Below are 18517 nucleotides of genomic sequence, written 5' to 3' on the forward strand. Positions count from 1 at the left end.
TGCCGGGCTGCCCTGAGCTAGGGGTGGCCTCTTTGCCCCTTCCCCGGATCGCTGTCCGCCGCTCTCCGGACCCTGAGCCCTGAGCCTTCGCACTGCCCGACGGCAACGGCTGCGCGCCCCACCTCCCTCCCTGCCGTGCCAGCGCAAGGGATGGGCCCAGAAAGGGCCATTCACTGGGTCCCGCCGGCTCCCCACCCTCCCAACCGCGACGCATGTCCAGAGCGCGATCAGAATAAGGACCGAATCCCTGACAAGCTACTTAACCCTCCTTACATTGTGAATAACAACCATCAGAGACCAGCACCCACCCGGCAGGGAGTGGACACTCGAATTGCTGTAGTTGTTCTTGACATGCTGGCTCACAAATCTGACCCCTGCAGTCCTTCCCGTGCAATCTCTCAAGTGCTGCTGATAAACGTGTGTTCCTGCTGGAGCCTCTCAAGTTGCTCCGGGACCCCAACGGGATCTATTTCTCTAGCCCCACCTGCCAACAGTGCCACTGAACACGCCATTGCCGGCAGCCCCCTGCCCAAACCATGCAGCTTCAAGCCACCACACTGGTTTGAGATGATCTGTTTGGGGGATTTTCTTCTCTCTCGGACAGTGAACCCTGAGGATGGACACTCTCTAGCACATCTTTTTATCCCAGCTCCTAGCACAGTGCCTGGCACATAGCAGGCGCGCAATGAAGGGGCAGTTGAACCAAATGAGATAGCTCGGTGGCTTCCCTGAGCCTCAGGGCTCCCCCTCTCCCCTGTAACCGACAGGTGCCCTGCCGGTCTCAGCGCAACCTTGGGCGCGGCTGGGACAGGATGTGGAGGGCTGTTCACTGAGACTGCGTGAGCCATGGTGGCCACTCAGCTACTTTGCCCCGTCGTCTCTGAGAGCAGCTCCGTGCGGCCAGGCTCTCCGGGAGGCTGGCTCCTGGTGTGCAGGGGACCCCGGGGTGCTGAGGTACACAGGTCTGGGAAGTGCCAGACCCCAGGGAGCCTAAGAAGACAAGCCACGAGGTTCCCCGGGCTTCTGGGAGTCTGGAATTTCATTACCAGGAGTCCGAGTGTGGGCCTGGGGCGGGGGTGCTGTCCGTGAACCACCCGAGAGCACAGGAAAAACTCTAGGTGTATGTGAGGTGGGAATGTGGTTTGTTGGGAAGAGCGTCTTTCATTTATACTGTATTCCCAAACGGGTTACTGGCCCCCAAAGGGTTAAGAATTATTGTACATATTCATTTTATAATAAAACCTCACGGTCTCGTTCTGCAGCCTTAGGGCGAGCGTGAGGTCGGCCTGTACGGGGCTTCCCTCTCCAGGCTCAGCCAGACTGGCGAGGGGCCCCTGGGAACAGGATGGAGCGGCCTTCGAGCTTTGGGCTGCCGCTTCCAACCCCCAGCTTGCGTCACGCGGCTGTGGCCGGCCTGGCTGGTGCACTCCTTAGTTCAATCACTTCTGCGTTTCACGAGCACGTAATGAGCTCCCGTGGCAGGGGCTGGGGATATCCAGAGGATGGAAGTACGCCGCCGGCTTGCTTCAGGGAGCTTGAGTGGGTGGTTCGCTCTCGAGGGGTGTGCCAGATAACCCACTATTTTTTATTTTATTTTTTAAAATCCTCACCTGAGGATATATTTATGGATCCCAGAGAGAGAGGAAGGTGGAGAGGGAAACATCAATGTGAGACCTATGGATCAGTTGCCTCCCCTATGTGCCCCAACTGGGGAGCCCCCACCAGCGATCAAATCTGCAACCCAGACACGGGCCCTGACCAGGAATTGAACCTACAGCCTTTCAGTTTATAGGATGATACTCCAACCAAGCCACACTGGGCAGGGCGATAATCCGCTATTTCTGCGCTTGACAATGCACATCGGTAATGGCAGTAGCTGTTTCTGTAAATAAACTAGTTAAATGATAGGGGATAGGTGATCGAAACAGCTTGGTGACCAGGGACCCAGTGTCGACCGCCCCGTCTAAATAAGGCAGAGGCCTCTCAGGGGGACAGTCTCTAGCCCCACTCTCTCCCCAGGGCCAGGGCGCTGCCAAGAGACCCCCTTTGAAATTATGATTCCTCCGCGCCCAACTTCTTATTTTGAGTATTTTCAAACATGTAAAAAAGTCGAAAGAAGAGTGAGAAGATCACTTGTATTTTTACCACCTGGACCCAACCAAGAGTTAATGTTTTGCCGTATTTACTTTATTTATACACTCATCATGTATCCATCTACCTTTTCATTTGAATTTGAGTTGACGATATGACGTTTTCTCAGCACCTCAGCCCACACCTGGTCCTCCTACAACCACGATGCCTTTATCACACCCGGGAAAATGAACACGAATGTCCTAGTATCTCGTTCAATCCATATTAAAATTTCTTAGTTGTCCCCAAACTGTTGTTTCCTTTTGACATTGAGTCCAATTCACGTCACCATGGCATTTGTTTTCTCTTACTCTAAAACAACACTCCCTGCATTGACCTTTTAGAGGCCAGTTGACCAGCAGAACGTCCCACTGTCTGACCTGATCGCTCCCTCATGGTGTCACTGAACTTGCTTTATTAGCCTCCTGGAAACTGAAAGTTGGGTCTGACTGGCTCAGGTTAAACATTTTTGGCAAGGGCGGTCCCCGGCTGTGCTGTTTTAATGGGAGGCACGGCGGCTGCCTCCCCGTTAGCGACGCTTGAGGAAGTGACCACCATCTGTCTTCTTGGTAGAAATGCATTTTTCACTCTGTGAGGAAGAGCGAACGTCGGGGGGCGGGGATGGTGCCTGGTCCCTGCGCCTGGTTCCCAGCACCCTTTCACGGAAGGGTTTGGGCATCTACTGCTGACCCCTGCCTGGGCGAGGAACTGGGATTTTGTTTCTCTACCTTTAATAGAAGGTATTCTTGTAATAAAAAAAAGAGGGAAAGAAAGAGGTACCTTTCCTCAACAGGGGATGAACTATGTGCCCTCAGAAATACAGGGGAAATGTTTCTTTTTTGTGTTATAAAAAATTTTTACAGTTACTATTATTACAAAGGCAACCTGAAAGATTAAAAAAACAGAAAAATTACCATCTTAAGAATTTTAAAGTAGACCGTTAATAGGGGTATGTATATTCACACTTTTGGGCAACAGATCTCCAGGACTTTCTCATTTTGCACGCTGAAACTTAATGCTCATTAAACAGCTCCCGTTTCCTGCCCCCATCCCCTGGTTCACTACTGTTCAATCTGGCGTCTTGATGAATTTTACTCCTGTACTGAAGGTACCTCCCGTAAGTGGAATCACACAGCATTTGCCTCTTTGTGACCGGCTTATTTCCCCGAGCATAACGTCCTCCAGCTCCATCTACATTGCAGCACGTGCGGGACTTCTGTCCAAAGGCCTCATTTTGTTTATCCGTCACCTGTCCGTGGACCCCGCATTGCTTTCACCTGTTGGATATTATGAATATAAACAAATAGAACTTCAAGACCCTGCTTTTCTTCTGGCTGCACACCCGAAGGAGGGTTTGATGGGTCGCGCGGCAGTGCCCTTTGCAGTGTTTCGAGGCCAACCACTGTGTCCTCCGCGGCAGTCACGGTCTCCGTTCACTGCTGTCCCCACCGTCCCATGTGACCTCCATAGTGCCCTTGTGCTGAGGGGCTCCTGCTGGGAGCCGCAGGGCCGGAAACCCCGGAAGAGACCCTCCTGGGACTGTGGGGGTAGCAGCGCCTCTCCTCGGGGCTGTAAGTTCCATCAAAGGTGGAGAGGGCGCGTCCTGTAGCACCAAGTCGTGTGCAGGTGTGTGGGGGACGTGTGACTTGATTTTTATTTCGGGGACGGCAGGGGCAGGTCCATCATAACAGTATCAGGTGTCATTTCAGGAGCACCTTCCTAAACCTCCGCGTGCCCCATGGAGGCGCCTCGGCTCTTCACAGCCCCGCTTCCTTCCCTGACACGCAGCACTTCCGCTGGCGCGGAGAGGTGCCGAAGGGCCGGGCCGGCAATCGCGCCCCCTTGGGCTGGCAGCGACTGGGAAATCTGTTTTGGCCCTAGAGGAGCCCAGCGGCCGCTGGCGCTGCCCAGGGCGGCTGTGGGGCAGAGATAACAGGCACAGGAAGGGCGCGGCGGCGAGCCCTCCCGGGAGCCTGGCTCTCCTGTAAACAATGAGCTGCCCCCCGTCAGGGCAGGAGGTGATTCATCTCCCCGGCGGGGCTGCGTTGGGCCTGCGGGCCAGCCCGGTACCAAGGGCCCAGGCAGCCTGGGCCAGGCGCGGACGCCTCCCCCCTCCCCGTGCAGGTCGGGGACCAGCCTCAGCCCTTCTGTGACCTGCCTGCGAAGCCTGGGTGTGCCCAGGTCACCGGGGAGGCCCCACTGCCCCAAGGGCACGGCGGCCTCAGCTCCTGTCAGTGAGCTGGCTGGGTTTTGGGGTCAGGACAGCTGACAGCAGGGACACGGCGTCTTACCCACGCATTGGACCCCCACCTGCCCATGTCAAGCGGCATACCGTGGGCATGGCCACAGTACTTCCCCGGGCCATCCCTCATCAACCCTGAGAAACAGTCCCAGCCGAGCAGAGGGGATCCCTGAGCTTTTGCCTTTGCTTGGAAAGACTGTAGAAGAGGCCAACATATCCAAGATGCTAAGATGTAAGAATACGGCACTTTTAATAGGGCGACAGACCCCACGTAGTGCAAGGACACTGTCCACAATGTCTCTATCTCTGCGGCAATGTCCTTCTTTCGACTGGAATGCTGCACAGAGGCGCCGCTCGGGCAGCGTCTGGGCCGTGGGTCCCAGTCCTGAAATGCGCAAAGCGGAACCTTCCCGCGGCATCGGTCGCTGCGCTGCAGTCTTAGTGAGTCCTGGAGTGGCTCCTCCCCTCAACGGGAGGGAAGGGGAATGTCCGAGCCCCCCCAAGTGGGTCCCTCTGGTCACTGCTTGGCCTTCTTCACGATGGTGCCCACGGCAGAGATGACGGTGGTCTTGGAGCCACTGGCACTGGTGGTCACGGTGACGACAGCCGGCAGAGTGGCCGTGGTGGTGAGGATGGTGGGCTGGGCTATGGTTGTCACTGGGATGGCGGAGTCCCACTTACTTTTTCTCTTTTGGGCATCTGGGAATACAGCAAGAGAGCAGTCAGGACCAAGCCACACCAAGCAGTGACACTCCTTTCCAGGAGGCCAGAGCTTAGGGAAGAGCAAGGGAAGGGACCCCAGCCACAGAGGGCCGAGGGACGGCGAATGGACCAGGACGCCCACCCGGCCTCCCCGGCTGGCTCGCAGCCGCTGGGCTCAGAAAGCAGTGCAGCGAGTGGAGCGAGGTCCAGGCCCTGGGGGGATGCCCAGTCCCCGTGGGGTCTGTCCCTACACAAGGCAGGGAACCCGTGGTGTAGCTGGAAACAGGCAAGCCGCCTTCTACCTGCAACTGCGGTGCTGGCCGTGGTGGTGGTGGCAGCCGTGGCGTTGGTGGTGGTGCCTTTCTTGGTGCCCGTCACAAACTCAATCTGGGGGGGAAGAGGGCAAAGAGTAAGACCTGGGCAAAGCAGCCGGTCCCTCCTTCTTGCCAGCCATCTGCTGGTGGGGGACAGGAGTGTGGCAGCACACAAAGGAGGCATTGAGAATCAGCTCTGGTGACCGTCTAGGGGAGGGAGGTGCCGGAGAGGCGCCTGCAGGGATTTTTACTGCTCTGAAGAGAGCTGCCCAGACAGACGGCGGGTCCCTCCCACCACCAGGCCTCTGTGCACAGCCCTGCCCGCCGGCACGGGGGAGGACCGAAGAGAGCGGGGAATGCAATCAAGGGTTAACAGTGAGAGACCCTGGCCGTCCCCCCATCAGCAGCAGCCAGGGGGCCGCCTGCACAGTGGCCCACAGCCCCTCTGCCTAGGGAGCCGGGGGGCACCCTGGAGGCCACCGCTGCTGTTGCAGGAGGGCCAGGTCAAACCAGAGCCGGGAGGGCCACCTGCCCTGAGCTCTCTCTCTGAGATCCTGGTCATAAAGTGCCTAGAGGACACCTGGGCTCACAGCTAAATTCGTGCTTCCCGAAGGACCCACACTGCTTGGGAAGAGGCGGTGCTCAGGGTCCTGAAGTGAGGGGTCACCAGGCCATCTGACAAGGGACCTACAGGGAAGCACTGAGGAAGCCACCAAGGTAGGCAGAGGACAGAGCGCCCGCAGAAAGAGACACTTGCCTCCATTCAGGCCTCCCGATGGCCCCAAGAGAGAACGCCACCAGGGCCTACCCAGGGAGGGGGCGGGTGTGAATGCAGCGAAGTACAAGACCCCACGACACCACATGGGCACAGCTGAGACCGGCTAGAACCCCAGCAAGGCCTGTTCTGTCCACAAAGCACACGGAGGCTGCTCAGGACACGGACGGACCTGGGGGCGCGGGGCGGGCAGCGCAGACTGCAAGCCCTGGCTCAGGAGCAGGGCCCCTGCGCCCCGAACCCCTGCCCTTTTCAAGTGACGAACATTTTCCATCGCTTACTTTGGTTCGCTCCTTCTTGGCCTTTTCCAGTTTGTCCATTTCAATCTTCTGGGCTTTGGCTACAAAGACAAGAGAAGCTGTTTCAAAAGCAGCCCTGACAGCTCCCGCAGTTTAGGCCCACAGACCCCGGCTCAGCGCTCACTGCATCCCGTGTGTCTTGCTTGATGCACTAAGGTAGCCCCCAGCCAGTAGGGCCTCAAGCTCAAAGGCCCAGGGTCTGGCGGCTGTGCGGCTCCTGAGCCCCAGCTGACCGCTGCCATGTGGGAATACAGAAGGCCCAGTACAGACTATCTTCCCAGGGACCACGAGAAGCAGGCATTATGGATTTTTAGGTAGAATGTTGGCAACTAATTCAAATTAAAGCAAGACAAGACTTGTGTGGGCCGAACAAAACACACCTACAGGCCAGACCTTGTCCGTGGGCTGCTGGCTTGAGACCCATCACTTGAGGGCTTGGACCCTTTGAGATTCCTCCGTTTCCCCTCATGGGCCCCTTGCGAAAATGCTGCACTCGCGCTGGCCTCAGAAAGCACGTCCCCTGCCTGGGACGATGTCCAGCTCTGCTGGGCTGGCCTCTATGCACCCCTAAACCTGTGCCCAAACACGGCTCCCGCAGTTTCCGTCCCCAGCCCGGTTAGGGGCCCTGTGTGCACCCCGCCAGTGCAACACGCAGGCTGGGATCCCCCCGTTAACCCTCTGTCGTCTTTGCTGCACCGTAAGCCTCCCGGGTCCGGGCGGAGCCCATCAGCCAGGGCTGCACATCAGCGCTCGGACATGGTCTAGCACAGAGGAGACCCTGACACGCGCGGAGCCTGACGGCTGGCTGATGGCAGCGACGGGCGAATAGATGCATGGACGGTGGGGGGTGGAATGGACGGAGAGATGGCCATCTACCTAATGCCTCGTAATAGGAGTCCTCGGACCAGCCATGGGGGTCAAACATGTCCTGAAAAAAAGAAGAGGCTGAAGCTGCAGTCACTAAGGGCTATCATGCGACAAATAACTAAAAACCCAAGTCCCCGCTCCCGAAGACTTTCCAGGGGTCTTCTTGGCCTGGGATCCCTGCCTGAGAGGGTACAGGGCTTAGCCCCTGTCCCTGGTCTGCAGCCAGTCGTCCTCAGGAAGAGGAGGACAGTGACAGGCTTGTGCACGGGCTGCTCTGTGAGAGCACAGCGGTCCAGGCTCAGGCCCTAAGACCAGGGACCCGGGGCCGGGTGTGCGGCCGCAGTCTCATCCTTGGACTCATTCACGCCAACAGGGGCTCAGACAACAGAGATGGGACTGCGCTCATCGGCCAGCGGCCCTGGGTATGCGCCCCAGGCCTCAGCCTCCACGTGCGGGACGTACCTTTGGGTAGTTGGTGCCGAGCTCATCAATTGCACAGAACTGGATCAACTTCTCATAGATGCTGAAAGAGGCAAACCACCAGGCCCTGAGCAGGCCAGAGGCCCGTGGCCCTGCAGTGTCCACTTTTATGAGATAAAAACCAATCAGCCCCTGGGCTCAGAGAAAACCTGTGAAGCCAGCTGAATTGTTCTAAGCAGGCTTGCTAGTAGGAGGGGAGTGTCCACTGGTCTGACATCTAAAGTCACTTCTGCCCTCCACCCTCGCAGCAATGGCCTGCTTGCCAGGGGCCAGGACAGGTATGGTGTCACGGTGAGGGCTGCGTTTTTTGGGTCTTACTGGACACGTGACCTTCAGTTTGCGGCTGGGCTGGGGCTACGGCACTCGGGCCCACACAAAGGCCAGGGCCGGGCCCTGCTGTCATCGCACCAGACTCTTGTAGGTGTGCCTCCCACTCAGGCACTGGGCAGAGCGAGACCCAGACACAGCTCTGCTCCCAACGCCCCACGCCCACCCAGAGTCAGCGACTTTTTGGAGGTGAAAGAAGAACCTATGATAACGGTCTAGTCCAACCCCCTCGCTGCACAGGTGGGGAGACCGAGGCCTTGTGAGGCCACGTGCTAAATTCAGGAGCAGAGTGAGGAGCGGGGCCCAGCAAGGCCTCCCCCTTCTAGGCCAGGCCTCCAGGCCTCCTGACTGCCATTCCACACACGGGTTTGTCAGCCCGGATCTGAAATGGCGAGCTCCGACTGGGACAGCAGGCTGGGCAGTGGCCCTTTGGGGCTCAGGGGGGATCTCAGCTGGCTCTCTCCTTGCCACCTCCATGGGTGCATTTGGGTCCCCAGCCCAACACCAATGACTCAGCTGCCCCCGGAGGCCACGGGAACCTCACCTGGGGTTCCGGAACTCTTTCTTCCTTTGGATAATGTAGTTCATATCCATCCCCTCCTTTATCTTCCGCTCATAAAGCTTCTGGATCTTGTCCTACGGAGGAGAACAGAGGGGCACTCATGACCCCCACAATCCCAGTCTGTGCTCACATGTGCTACGTGGACACAGGGGTCCACAAGCCACAGGAAGCCCTGCTCCTGCACAGTCTCTCCTCCCAGCCTCCGGTCAGCGCTGATGGTCGGGTCAGTGAGACCAGCCTGCTTACGTGCTGCATTCTCTGACTCCCTCTGGGTGGCTGGTAGAGCGACTAGGGAAAGCTCAAGGCTGAGAAGACCACGGACGGACCCCCACCTGGTTCATTGGCTCCTGAACCATCTGAAGAGGAGTTTCGGGCACTAGCGGTGATGGGCAGGGGCTGAAGGCTGGTTTTAGATTTTAACACGGGCTAAGCCCTTAGCGGGAGACCCGGAGGACTGTGTCCTTCTGGAGGAAGGCAGGAGCAGAGTTTTTGGGTTTGGTCTCACAAACTTCCTAGAATGTCCCTTGTGGGGAGGTTCATGGCTGGCCGGTTCTCACCACTTTATTAAGAGGCGCCGCCAGGGGTCAAGAGCTCAGCTGTCCCCTCTCAAGAGGGGTGGAGGTCCCAAGGACAGCCTTGGGAACATCAGGAGGGGTGCTGACTCTCTTTGTTAGAAAGCCCACGTCTCTGCCGAGAGCAGCCAGAGGAAGCACTAAGTCGCGGAGACAGGTTTGTAATACATCTCCCGGGGAAGAGAGAGGCCGAGAGGGACGAACCCCCACACCCCACAAAGGTGCCAGAGGGAGGCCTGACACAGAGAACGGCGTGTGGAGGCAGGCCCCTCTCTCACAGACAGCCTGGGCCATCGGGCGGGCTCCCCCATCTCAGGAGAGCTACAAGGTGTGCTGTCTCACGCTTTCTGCCGCTAGGGGCTCTGAAAAGGAGACACATTCTGAACTAAAGGCCGGGCCGGCGGGCTGTTTCTGCCTGGCAGAAGGCTAGACTGTTCTACAGGCTGGGACTCATCACCTGGCGTGGAGGTCACACTAGGCTGGGGGTAGCGGGCAGAGGGTCAGTGACTCAGCCGGGGAGGGGACTTCCAGAAAAGAGAATCTTCCCTGCGCCCAAAGCCCCAGCCCACTGCATTTCATGGCCCCAGGTCCTCTTAGTCATCGTCTGTCAAGGCGGTGCCGTGGGCCTGCGGTGCAGGCAGGAGCTCCAGCAGAATCTACGGGATCAAAAGTAGGGGGGGTAGACCAGCTGCTTCTACTGGGCAGCGGTGGTGTCTGCCCTATTCTGCACCACAAGGTCCCGCTCACAGGGGACCTGCAGAGAGACAAGCAACAGTCTCAGTGGCTAAAAAGGCATACACGCCAGCTGTCCCCTGAGGGCCAGCTTCCATGGAAGTGGCTGCACTAAATGCTCCACTTCCTTGGGACTTTAAGACCTGAGGTCAGGTCTGTATGCAGCTGTATCACACAAGCTACTGATTTGGTATTTTGGGGGTGTAAAAGGAATTTTATACATAAAAAATGCTCGTGTCTTGCATTTCTAAAATTCATTTTACGCTCTGATGGTCTCTAGTTTCGTTAGCAGAGTTCCTCCTCCTCCTGAGATGAACCCACCAGCTCAGGGGGGCTGCACAGGAAAGGGGTGTCATCTCTCTGCCTGGACCCAGGACCCCCTGGCAAACCAGCAAGGGGCCCTGGCTGGAGCAGCGGGGGATGCGCGGAGTGGGCAGTGGGTGCAGAGCGACTCCTGGGAGCAAGCTCGGGGGCAGGGGGTGACCAGGACAGCAGGCTCCGCCCCCCCCGCGCTGTTCCTCTCAGACGCCTCTTAAAGTCGGCCCAGACCAGACCCCCGACCCACGGCCCCCACAGGCGAGCTCTGGGCTTACTTGTAAGTGATTCGAACACCTGCCAGGGGGTTCGGGCGGGATCTTGATTTCATCAGGTGACATGTTCCGAACTCTTTCAGAAAAGGAGGCTGTTGAGAGAGCAGAGAGAAGAATTCTGTAGGAAGGCGAGGGTGAGGATGGGGGAATACATGGACGATGAAAAAAAACCACCCAGTGTTTTCAGGGTGGGATCAATGCTGCAAAACAGCGTCCCAAGTAGCCTCTCTCAGCGGGTGTTGCCATCTGAGTTGGTATCACACGACCGGAAGGAGCCAGCATGTGCCACCGGGGAAAGGGAAGCTCAGGCAGAGGGCACCGTGTAAAGAGCACGCCACCGCGTCACCGCAGTGGCTTCCCAAGAAGGAGCACGCGGGGGGTGGGGGGCGCTGGTGAACGGGAGGTGGGAGGCGAGTGGCCGCCATCGGCAGCACTGGCCAGCACGTGCTGCAAACCCCGCCGTGGTCAATGTCAAGCTGCCAGTGGCCACGCTGACCCCAGGCCAAAAAGAGGGGCGCACACGGGCTCAGAGTGTGAGCCAGCCCTCTGGACACCAGCCCTCCACTGGCCGAGCCCCGAAACCACCCTCCCAGGGCTCTGGAAACTCGGGGTGGCTTGAGGCCGCCCCCTCACCCCAAGACAAAGGAGAAGCAGGGCACAGGGCTCCCTAGGGTTGGCGGCCCAAAGCACTCAGAGCTGCCATGTGCATAAATGACATTAAAAAATGACCTGTTGGGATTGGCTCAGGGTCTTAAAGAATGATAATAAACCAATGAACCTCTTTCGGTCCACCTCATTCTGGGGAACAAAAGGCCCGATTCTGATGTGGAGGACCACAGTTTCCAAGGGACAGTTCCCTCGGAGACCTGCCACTGCCCACCCGAGTCTCCCTCCGCCCCCTCCTGCCCTGTGCGCTGCCACCCCGGCGGCTGCAGAGTCGTGCTTGGGATCACTCAGACAATGCCCTGTTTGTTGTGAGATTCCGTCTGCGCTCTTTAAAACATTCTGTCATGAAAAGGACCATACAATGAGCAAAGAGCAGGCGGAACGGGGTGGGGCAGGATGAAGGGAAGGAATGAACAAACCAGCACCAACACCACGCAGCAACTGCTTACTGGGCGCTGGGCCTCGGGCGCTGGGCCCTGAGCGGCTGCGGGGACTGCCTAGGGCGGGGGTGGGGGTGGGGGCAGGGGCCAGCGCGGCCTGACACAGTCTTCACCTTCTCCTTTCCCACAGCGGGGTTAATGTTTTCTTAGCAGAGAAGGTACCTCCACTTCCACTGCTGTGGTGAAGAACCAAGTGCTGGGCATGGCTGAGGGTTCGGTTCCCAGGCCCCGCCAGTCTCCTCGGTGCCCAAACAGGCCCGTGCTCACTGCCAGGACTGAGGCTGGGCCCCGCCCACAGCAGGGGTCACAACACGGCCCCCTGGGCTGGCCCTCGGTGTGCCAGTGAGCCTGCACCAGGTGTGCCCAAGAACAGAGCACTAGAGCTGCCGTTCTAGGGGAGGACAAGAGGACCAGGACTGGGTGACATCCTGTGTGGGCCCCAGACGCCAGTGCAGCCTGGGAGCAGTTTCCACCAGGGAGCTAAGTGCTTCTTTTTGCGCAGAGCCTTCCTTCTGTCTCCTGACTCCTGAAGCAAAGGTGACGCCCGGATCTGGCTGGAGCTCAAATCCCATTCTGACTTCCTTCTTCCTCCCAGTCCTGGGAGAAACAGGAGTTCAAAGCCTGGGACTCAAGCAGGCTGCAGAGGCGAGCCAAGAGTGGAACGCACTGGGGTGAGCTGGTCCGCGGATTTCAGGGCATCAGCGACCAAACCGAGCAGGGCTGGGCGGCTTTGGGGGGGTGAACACAGCAGGAGGGCTCAGCTCCTGGGGGGGCGGCGTCTGTGTGCATGTGACAGAGACAAAGAACGCCCTTTGGCATTTGCCAGGAAAGCCTTTAGGAAAAACAGGGTGTGACAGTGTTGCCACAACAACCCAACCACACTGGGGCTCAAATGGGACACAGTCCGCAGGGGCGGGGGGCAGGGGCGGGTAGGGAAAAGCTCCTCTGGGCTCCTGGTCAGAACAAGGGAATTCCTAGGAGGTGTCTGGCAAATGAAGGGATACGTTCAGGAAACAAATAAAAGGTTATCCTTTGGATTTCGGGAGCAACCTTTTGGTGATCTGTTCTTTTCTTTCTTTCTTTTTTTTTTTTAAATTTAAAACCATTATAAAGTCTCAGCAATTAAAACAACATGACGCCAGCACAGAAATAATCAAGTAGATTAATGAAATATAATAAACATTCTAGAGACAAATGTATCTATCTAATATTTTACATTTAACAATGTAAAATATGATTAAGTTGATATTTCAAATCAATGGGTAAAATAAGGCTTATTCAACAAAGTGACCTGTCCTTGAGTCTCAGGATGAATCTAAAGTAGAAGCCACCAGACCCACAGACGCGACTGTCTGAGCAGCCACAGAGTCCCCAGCCGTCCTCCCAGGACCTGCGCTGAGACACATGCCTGGACCCCGGGGCAGCCGTGTCTGGGGCCTCTCCTGGGCCCACGGGGGAGGCCTGCAAGGGCTGCCGCACCCAGGGCCCGAGAGAGGCCCGCCGTCAGCGCGACTCACCCTGTGCACGCCCAGGTCGGGAAGCAGCGATGGCACCCACAGCTGCCCGGCGCCTCTCTGACAGGAGCAGCCCGCGGGCTCAGGCAGTGGCGGCAGAGAAGGGACACCTGGCGGGGCCTGCAGGGCCTGCAGGGCCTGCAGGGCCTGCGTGGCCTTGGGAAGGAGGCAGTGCGGCATCTCTAGCTCACAAGAGACACGCGGAGCCCGGCTGCATCACTACCCAGGTGGCACCGCCTGTGGGACTTCGGGGGGCACCTGGAGGGGACAGACGGAGCTGCTCCCGTCTGGAGCCGCCTACAGGTCACCTCCTCTGCTTTCATTTGCTCCACTTAACCCAGGGCTGTTTACACGGAGGAAACGCTTCCAGGGGATGGAGGGCCCTCCCTCCAGAGCGGCCAGCAGTAATGGCCACGTGCGCACAAGGGCCACTCTGTTCAGCTATTCCCTCCTCGGTAAGACACGGAAACAACCAAAGCCATGAGGTTTACAGGCCTTCTGTGCCCTCTGCAGGTGAATGAGTTAAAGAAGTGGTAGTGTAACTCCGCAATGAAGTAACAGTACCACAAAGAAAGAAGCTACGGATATGCTCAACAGCATGGATAGGTCTAAAAAAGCAAAAAAGACTGATTCCATTTGATTAACGGTCCAACCAGGGATAGTTGTGGCCCCCCATGGGACATTTGGCACAGTCGAGAGTCATCTGTCATGGCCCCATGTGGGGCGGGGGCGGGGGGAGGAGGCGGTGCCTTGGACATCTAGTCGGCAGAGACGAGTGCTGCTGCGAGAACACGGTCTGGGCACTGGCCAGGCCCCCACAGCAAAGGATGACCCAGCCCAAGTATGTTACCAGTGCGGGGCCACGAAATCCTGATTTGCAGGACATTCTGAAAAAGGCCCAACTGCAGGGAGGAAAGACCGCCGCTTGCCCGAGGCCGAGGGAGGAACCCTCTGCAAGCGGAGGGTACGGGGACCCTGGAGAGAGGGAGGTGCTCTACGTTAAGGCTGCGGTGGAGGTCACTGCGACTACATTCTCCATCCGAACTCCTCAAGTGGCCCATTTTAAACTGGCCAATCTTTCTTACGCTGCGTAAGTTACATGGCAATCTATCTTCACAAAGTGGCGAGGGGAGAAAGAGGGAAAGCTGGTCAAGGAAAAGTCCGAGGATGTGGCTGAGGCCCACAAATCGTACCGCCCGCCCAGTGTGGGCGATGCAGGCTGGGGGGGCAGCGCGGCCTCGGGCTCCCAGGCGGCTGCTCTCTGTCCCCACCCCCACTTTCTTGGTGGTAAACAGCTAAGATGGGTGGGGCGGGGAGCGGACAGGAGTCCTGAGGCTCCAGTCCATTCTCAGGTATCCTGGCAGGGGGTGCTGCGTCCTTTCTCAGCCCACAAGCCAACAGGCGCCCCTACAGTGCCATTTTCCAAAGAGCAAACTCTGAGGCTTTAGGAACATTCTGGTTTTGATAGGATTTGAAAAACTCACATTCCACTCATCAGAAAATTCAGGAGTCAGGCACAGTCCCGCCGAGGGTCTGGGCTGCTCAGAGCTGTCGCGTTCCTGCCCACTCGCTCCTCAGGAGACAAACCTAAGCGATTCTTTTCAGTTCTTCCGGTCAGGAAAACGAGAGTGGCTCCCTACCTTTCATCCCCAGTGAGAGGGTCCTGTCCAGAAAAAGGACAGGCGGAGGGGCCGCAGGAAGCAGCGTTCCCAGGCCGAGTCCCCAGCTCACCCCCGCTTTGTGAGACTGAGCAGGCAGGGAGAGACCGTCACAGTCACAGCCACCGCGGAGAGGGAGGGTCAGGCCCTCCGAGAGGCTCGGGCAGGCTTTGGATGAGCAGTTACAAAGTCCATCGCCACTTGGAAGGCGTTGAGGGACTTGCAGAAGGATTCATGGCCGGGGTTTCATACAGCACTGGGGCGCCATTTCCCAGAACTGTAACTGCCTCAAGTCACAAAGGGCTCCGGGCTCCCGGCCGGCCCCTGCGCGGCGCATTCTCCCCTGGGGGCCAAGCCATTTGCCAGCAGAGGCCACACCTGCTTCTGGAGCACATGAACATGCCAGCCAAGGGGGAGGTGGGAGCAGAGGGACAGAGGACCAGATCCCAGCACAAGGGGGACAAGCTCCCAGCTGAATGGGGCCCTGAGTCCCTCCTGACAACACTGGCAACTGGCCAGAAGAGCCCAGGGAAACACACCATGACTATGATTTTCAAAGACTTTTCCCCGGGGCCGTGCACAGACATCACAGGAAATGCCAAAGGCCCAGAGAGAGGAGGAGGAGAGACCAGCACTGCAGCAGCGGCCTGAGGGAGAGGAGCCCCATGCCCGCAGGCCCGCAGGCCCGCTCGCTCCAGCAAGGCTCAGAAATATGTCTGTTCCCCCCCACCCCCGCCACCGCCGCCCCAGTACTTACCAACTAATTCCTGCGGATCCCGCTTTTCTACTTCTGGGTTATCCTGCAAAAGACAAACAGAACGCAGGAGGTGAGCCTGGGCTCCTGACCCCGAGTTGCTTTCTGCACACACCTTTCAGGACACTCAAGGAAGGAAAAAAGGTGACGGCGCTACAAGACGCCCTGAGAGTGAGCCGATGCTTTGGGGGCCTCCTGGGACACCTGGACCCCCTTCTTCCTCCATCGGAGCAACTGGGGTGCCTGTGGCCCGCTTCAGTCTCCCCTCCACAGCCTCCAGCAGGGACTGGCCCCCACCAAGGCTGAGAGAACAAACACCAGCCATCGTCTGTCACCTGCATGCCTGGACCCCGCCCGACTGTCCCCTGGTCAGCCACCCCGACACGCTGCCCCGACCTGCCATGAGGAAGCGAGAGGTGGCTACTTTCTACCACAAAATGTCAAAACTAAACACAAGACTATCTACTCAAAAGAGGTTTTTTAGTTCAAGCAAAAAAAGGAGACTTCATCACGGGGTAGCTCCGGGACCCTGGTGCAGACATGCAGCTGGGCTTTGTTTGATATAAGTGACCAAACCAGGCCCAACAAGGCCCCGGCTTGGAGGCAGCCCCCTCGGGTCCCGAGTGGCTCTCCTCTCGGCTCTGTCCATGGGCTTTAGAGTCTCTAAAGAAAAGCTCTCTCTGGCCCTTAATGCGAACCGCAGCCCCCACAACCACTTGCGTGTGTCCTTCACCCTAGCAGTGTGCGGAAATCTGAGAGCGCAGGCTCCTTAGCAGGTGTGCTTGCTCCACATTTCACTGCTGAGTAAAGGCTTCGCCTACGCCAGGTCTCCCTGGAGGATGCGTCCCAGCCTCGTCACAAGCCCAGCACGGGGGGAAGGCAGGCCTTCCCTTGCCTCTGTTGTCCCAAATGCACATCATCAAGAGTGTTGCGTCTCCCCATTTCTGGGGAAACTCAGCCCCTCAAACATAGTTAGGTCAGGGGGCCTGGGGTGCCACCACATGCTAATGATCAAAGTGGCAGAAGGCGGGCTCCCATGAAGTCGCTGGATCTCATTTCCTCTTGCTCCGGTCGGTGAGGGGGGAGATGAGACAGTACAGGCTGAACAAGGCTGGGACATGGAAATAGCTGTGGAGCTCTGTACCCCCACTCACGAGGAACCGTTACACCAAGAAAGGGGGTGCGGGAAGGCTGCCTAAGCCCCTCCCACATGATGGCTCCGTGCTAAGACACCTTAGTCCCCTTCCCCAAAAAGTCCCTCCTGATTGGGGGACAAGCCCAAAGCCCTTCACTCATCTGCATGCTGCAACTATTCATCCAACCTGGACCGGCATAATGTCCAGGCCAGGCTGCTCAGCAATCCGGCTCCTCTACCACCCGCCCCCTGTCAGTCAGGCGGGCAAAGAGGAGGCGGGCCCGGAGGGCTGCCGTGCCAAACCCAGGCTGGTCGTCAACCGGCTGCTCCGCCGAGAGTGCCAGGGTCTCCGGGGGCCCACAACAATCCCTTTGTAGCAGGGACTCTGGGGGAACAAATGTTAAAGAGCATGACAGTACCAAAATGTGTGGCCATAAAAGACCCCCAGATTTCCTTCTAGGGGACAGCTTTCTGGATGCTAATTGTGGGAAAATACCAGTCGAGTGCATCCGACCTCCTCTCCCGGGCCAGTTGGCTGGTCACAGGGAGTACTGACCCGTTAACCCTTCAAAGGCCTCCTAGGGGCTCTTCCCCAAAGCCCCGCACAGTGCCAGCCGCTCCGCTGGCCCCGGACGCAGAGCTGAAGAAGGAGGCAAGATATACGTGTTGGAACTGCTGGAATTCTACGTGTCTCCTCCAAAAGCACAGGAAGCGAGTTACCAAACAACTCTTACTTCTCTTCAAAGGGGACTTGTTTACCCCAGGGGCGCCCTGGGTAGGGTAAGAGGCCCTGAGCCTCCTGTGGCTTCTTTTAGCTTTTTTGCCCCTGGCAATGGCAGGAGAGCGGGCTGGGAACCCCTGCATTTCACAAGATCCTCGCCTGGCTGAGCTGAGGTGGCTTAGTCATTTTTTTTTGACTTGGCTACTCATTCCCCCCAAATTAATCATTCTACACATACCCCCCCCCCCAAAAAAAAAGGATAAACTTGGTAGTTGGTTTCTACTTGACAAGTAGTCTTTGCTTTTCACACTCATAAGATGGACGGACACATCTGGAAAGGCATGCGCGCGCACTCTGTGTGCAGAGTGCACCTGAGCCCCATGGAGCCATCGACTCTTAATCTCAAGCCCAGGGCCCCCAGGAACGAGTCCCACCCCAGTTTCTCCGCAGTGGAATGCAGCTCCGTAGTCAAGCCAAGCAAAGGGCCAATCTGAGGGTGTGGGCCCCACTCGAAGCATGAGGAGGTTCTCCTGCCCAAAGAGACCCGTGCAGGCCAAACGTGTACATGAGCCCCCGCAGGTGAGAAGCCACACATGTGCACCAAGGGCCCCTGGAAAGACTGAAATCTGTGATCGTCGGGATTCCCCGTTTGTGTCACAGGCACCCGTGGGACTCTGGGGGGACTTGAGCAACAGGGACCTGTGCCTCCTGGTGGCCGCACCTCGTATTTCAGACCGGGGTTCTTCTGCCCTCTGACATGAGCGAGCTGGTGGTGAGCTCCTGGGTGAGGGTCACTGTGCCGAGGTGCCCTGAGAAAGAACGCCAACCACCCCAGCCCCCCTGGACCTTCATGTGGCATATCCCCACACCCTGCCCTGAGCACGGAAAGGAGATGCGCTTGCCCTGGCCCGGTGGCTCAGCTGGCTGGAGTGTAGTCTCGTACACCCAAAGGTTGCGAGTTCGATCCCCTGTCAGGGCACATACTAGGTTGCAGGTTTGACCCTGGTTGGGGAACGTACAGTAGGCAACCGATCAAT

At 57.9% G+C, this 18517-nt stretch overlaps 1 protein-coding gene across 2 annotated transcripts in view; it reads right to left on the reverse strand.

Annotated features, from left to right (window-relative positions):
• Positions 1-4374: 4374 nt before the first annotated feature.
• Positions 4375-18517, reverse strand: part of SAP30BP (SAP30 binding protein) — a 32175-nt gene continuing 18032 nt past the window's right edge. Inside the window, exons 3-10 of one of the 2 annotated variants that reach the window (XM_054593053.1) lie at positions 15628-15670; positions 10596-10684; positions 8681-8772; positions 7792-7852; positions 7339-7390; positions 6445-6503; positions 5377-5461; positions 4375-5071 (exon numbers count right to left, since the gene is read on the reverse strand). In XM_054593053.1, coding sequence (XP_054449028.1) covers positions 4890-5071; positions 5377-5461; positions 6445-6503; positions 7339-7390; positions 7792-7852; positions 8681-8772; positions 10596-10684; positions 15628-15670 — 663 coding nt within the window. In that variant the 3' untranslated portion in view covers positions 4375-4889. The remainder of the gene's footprint in view (positions 5072-5376; positions 5462-6444; positions 6504-7338; positions 7391-7791; positions 7853-8680; positions 8773-10595; positions 10685-15627; positions 15671-18517) is intronic. The other variant, XM_054593054.1, reaches the window with a different exon arrangement.

The sequence above is a fragment of the Pteronotus mesoamericanus genome, unplaced genomic scaffold (genome assembly GCF_021234165.1).
Source record: "Pteronotus mesoamericanus isolate MK-2021 breed Mesoamerican mustached bat unplaced genomic scaffold, CSHL_Meso_final scaffold_408, whole genome shotgun sequence".
Classification (NCBI taxonomy): Eukaryota; Metazoa; Chordata; class Mammalia; order Chiroptera; family Mormoopidae; genus Pteronotus; species Pteronotus mesoamericanus.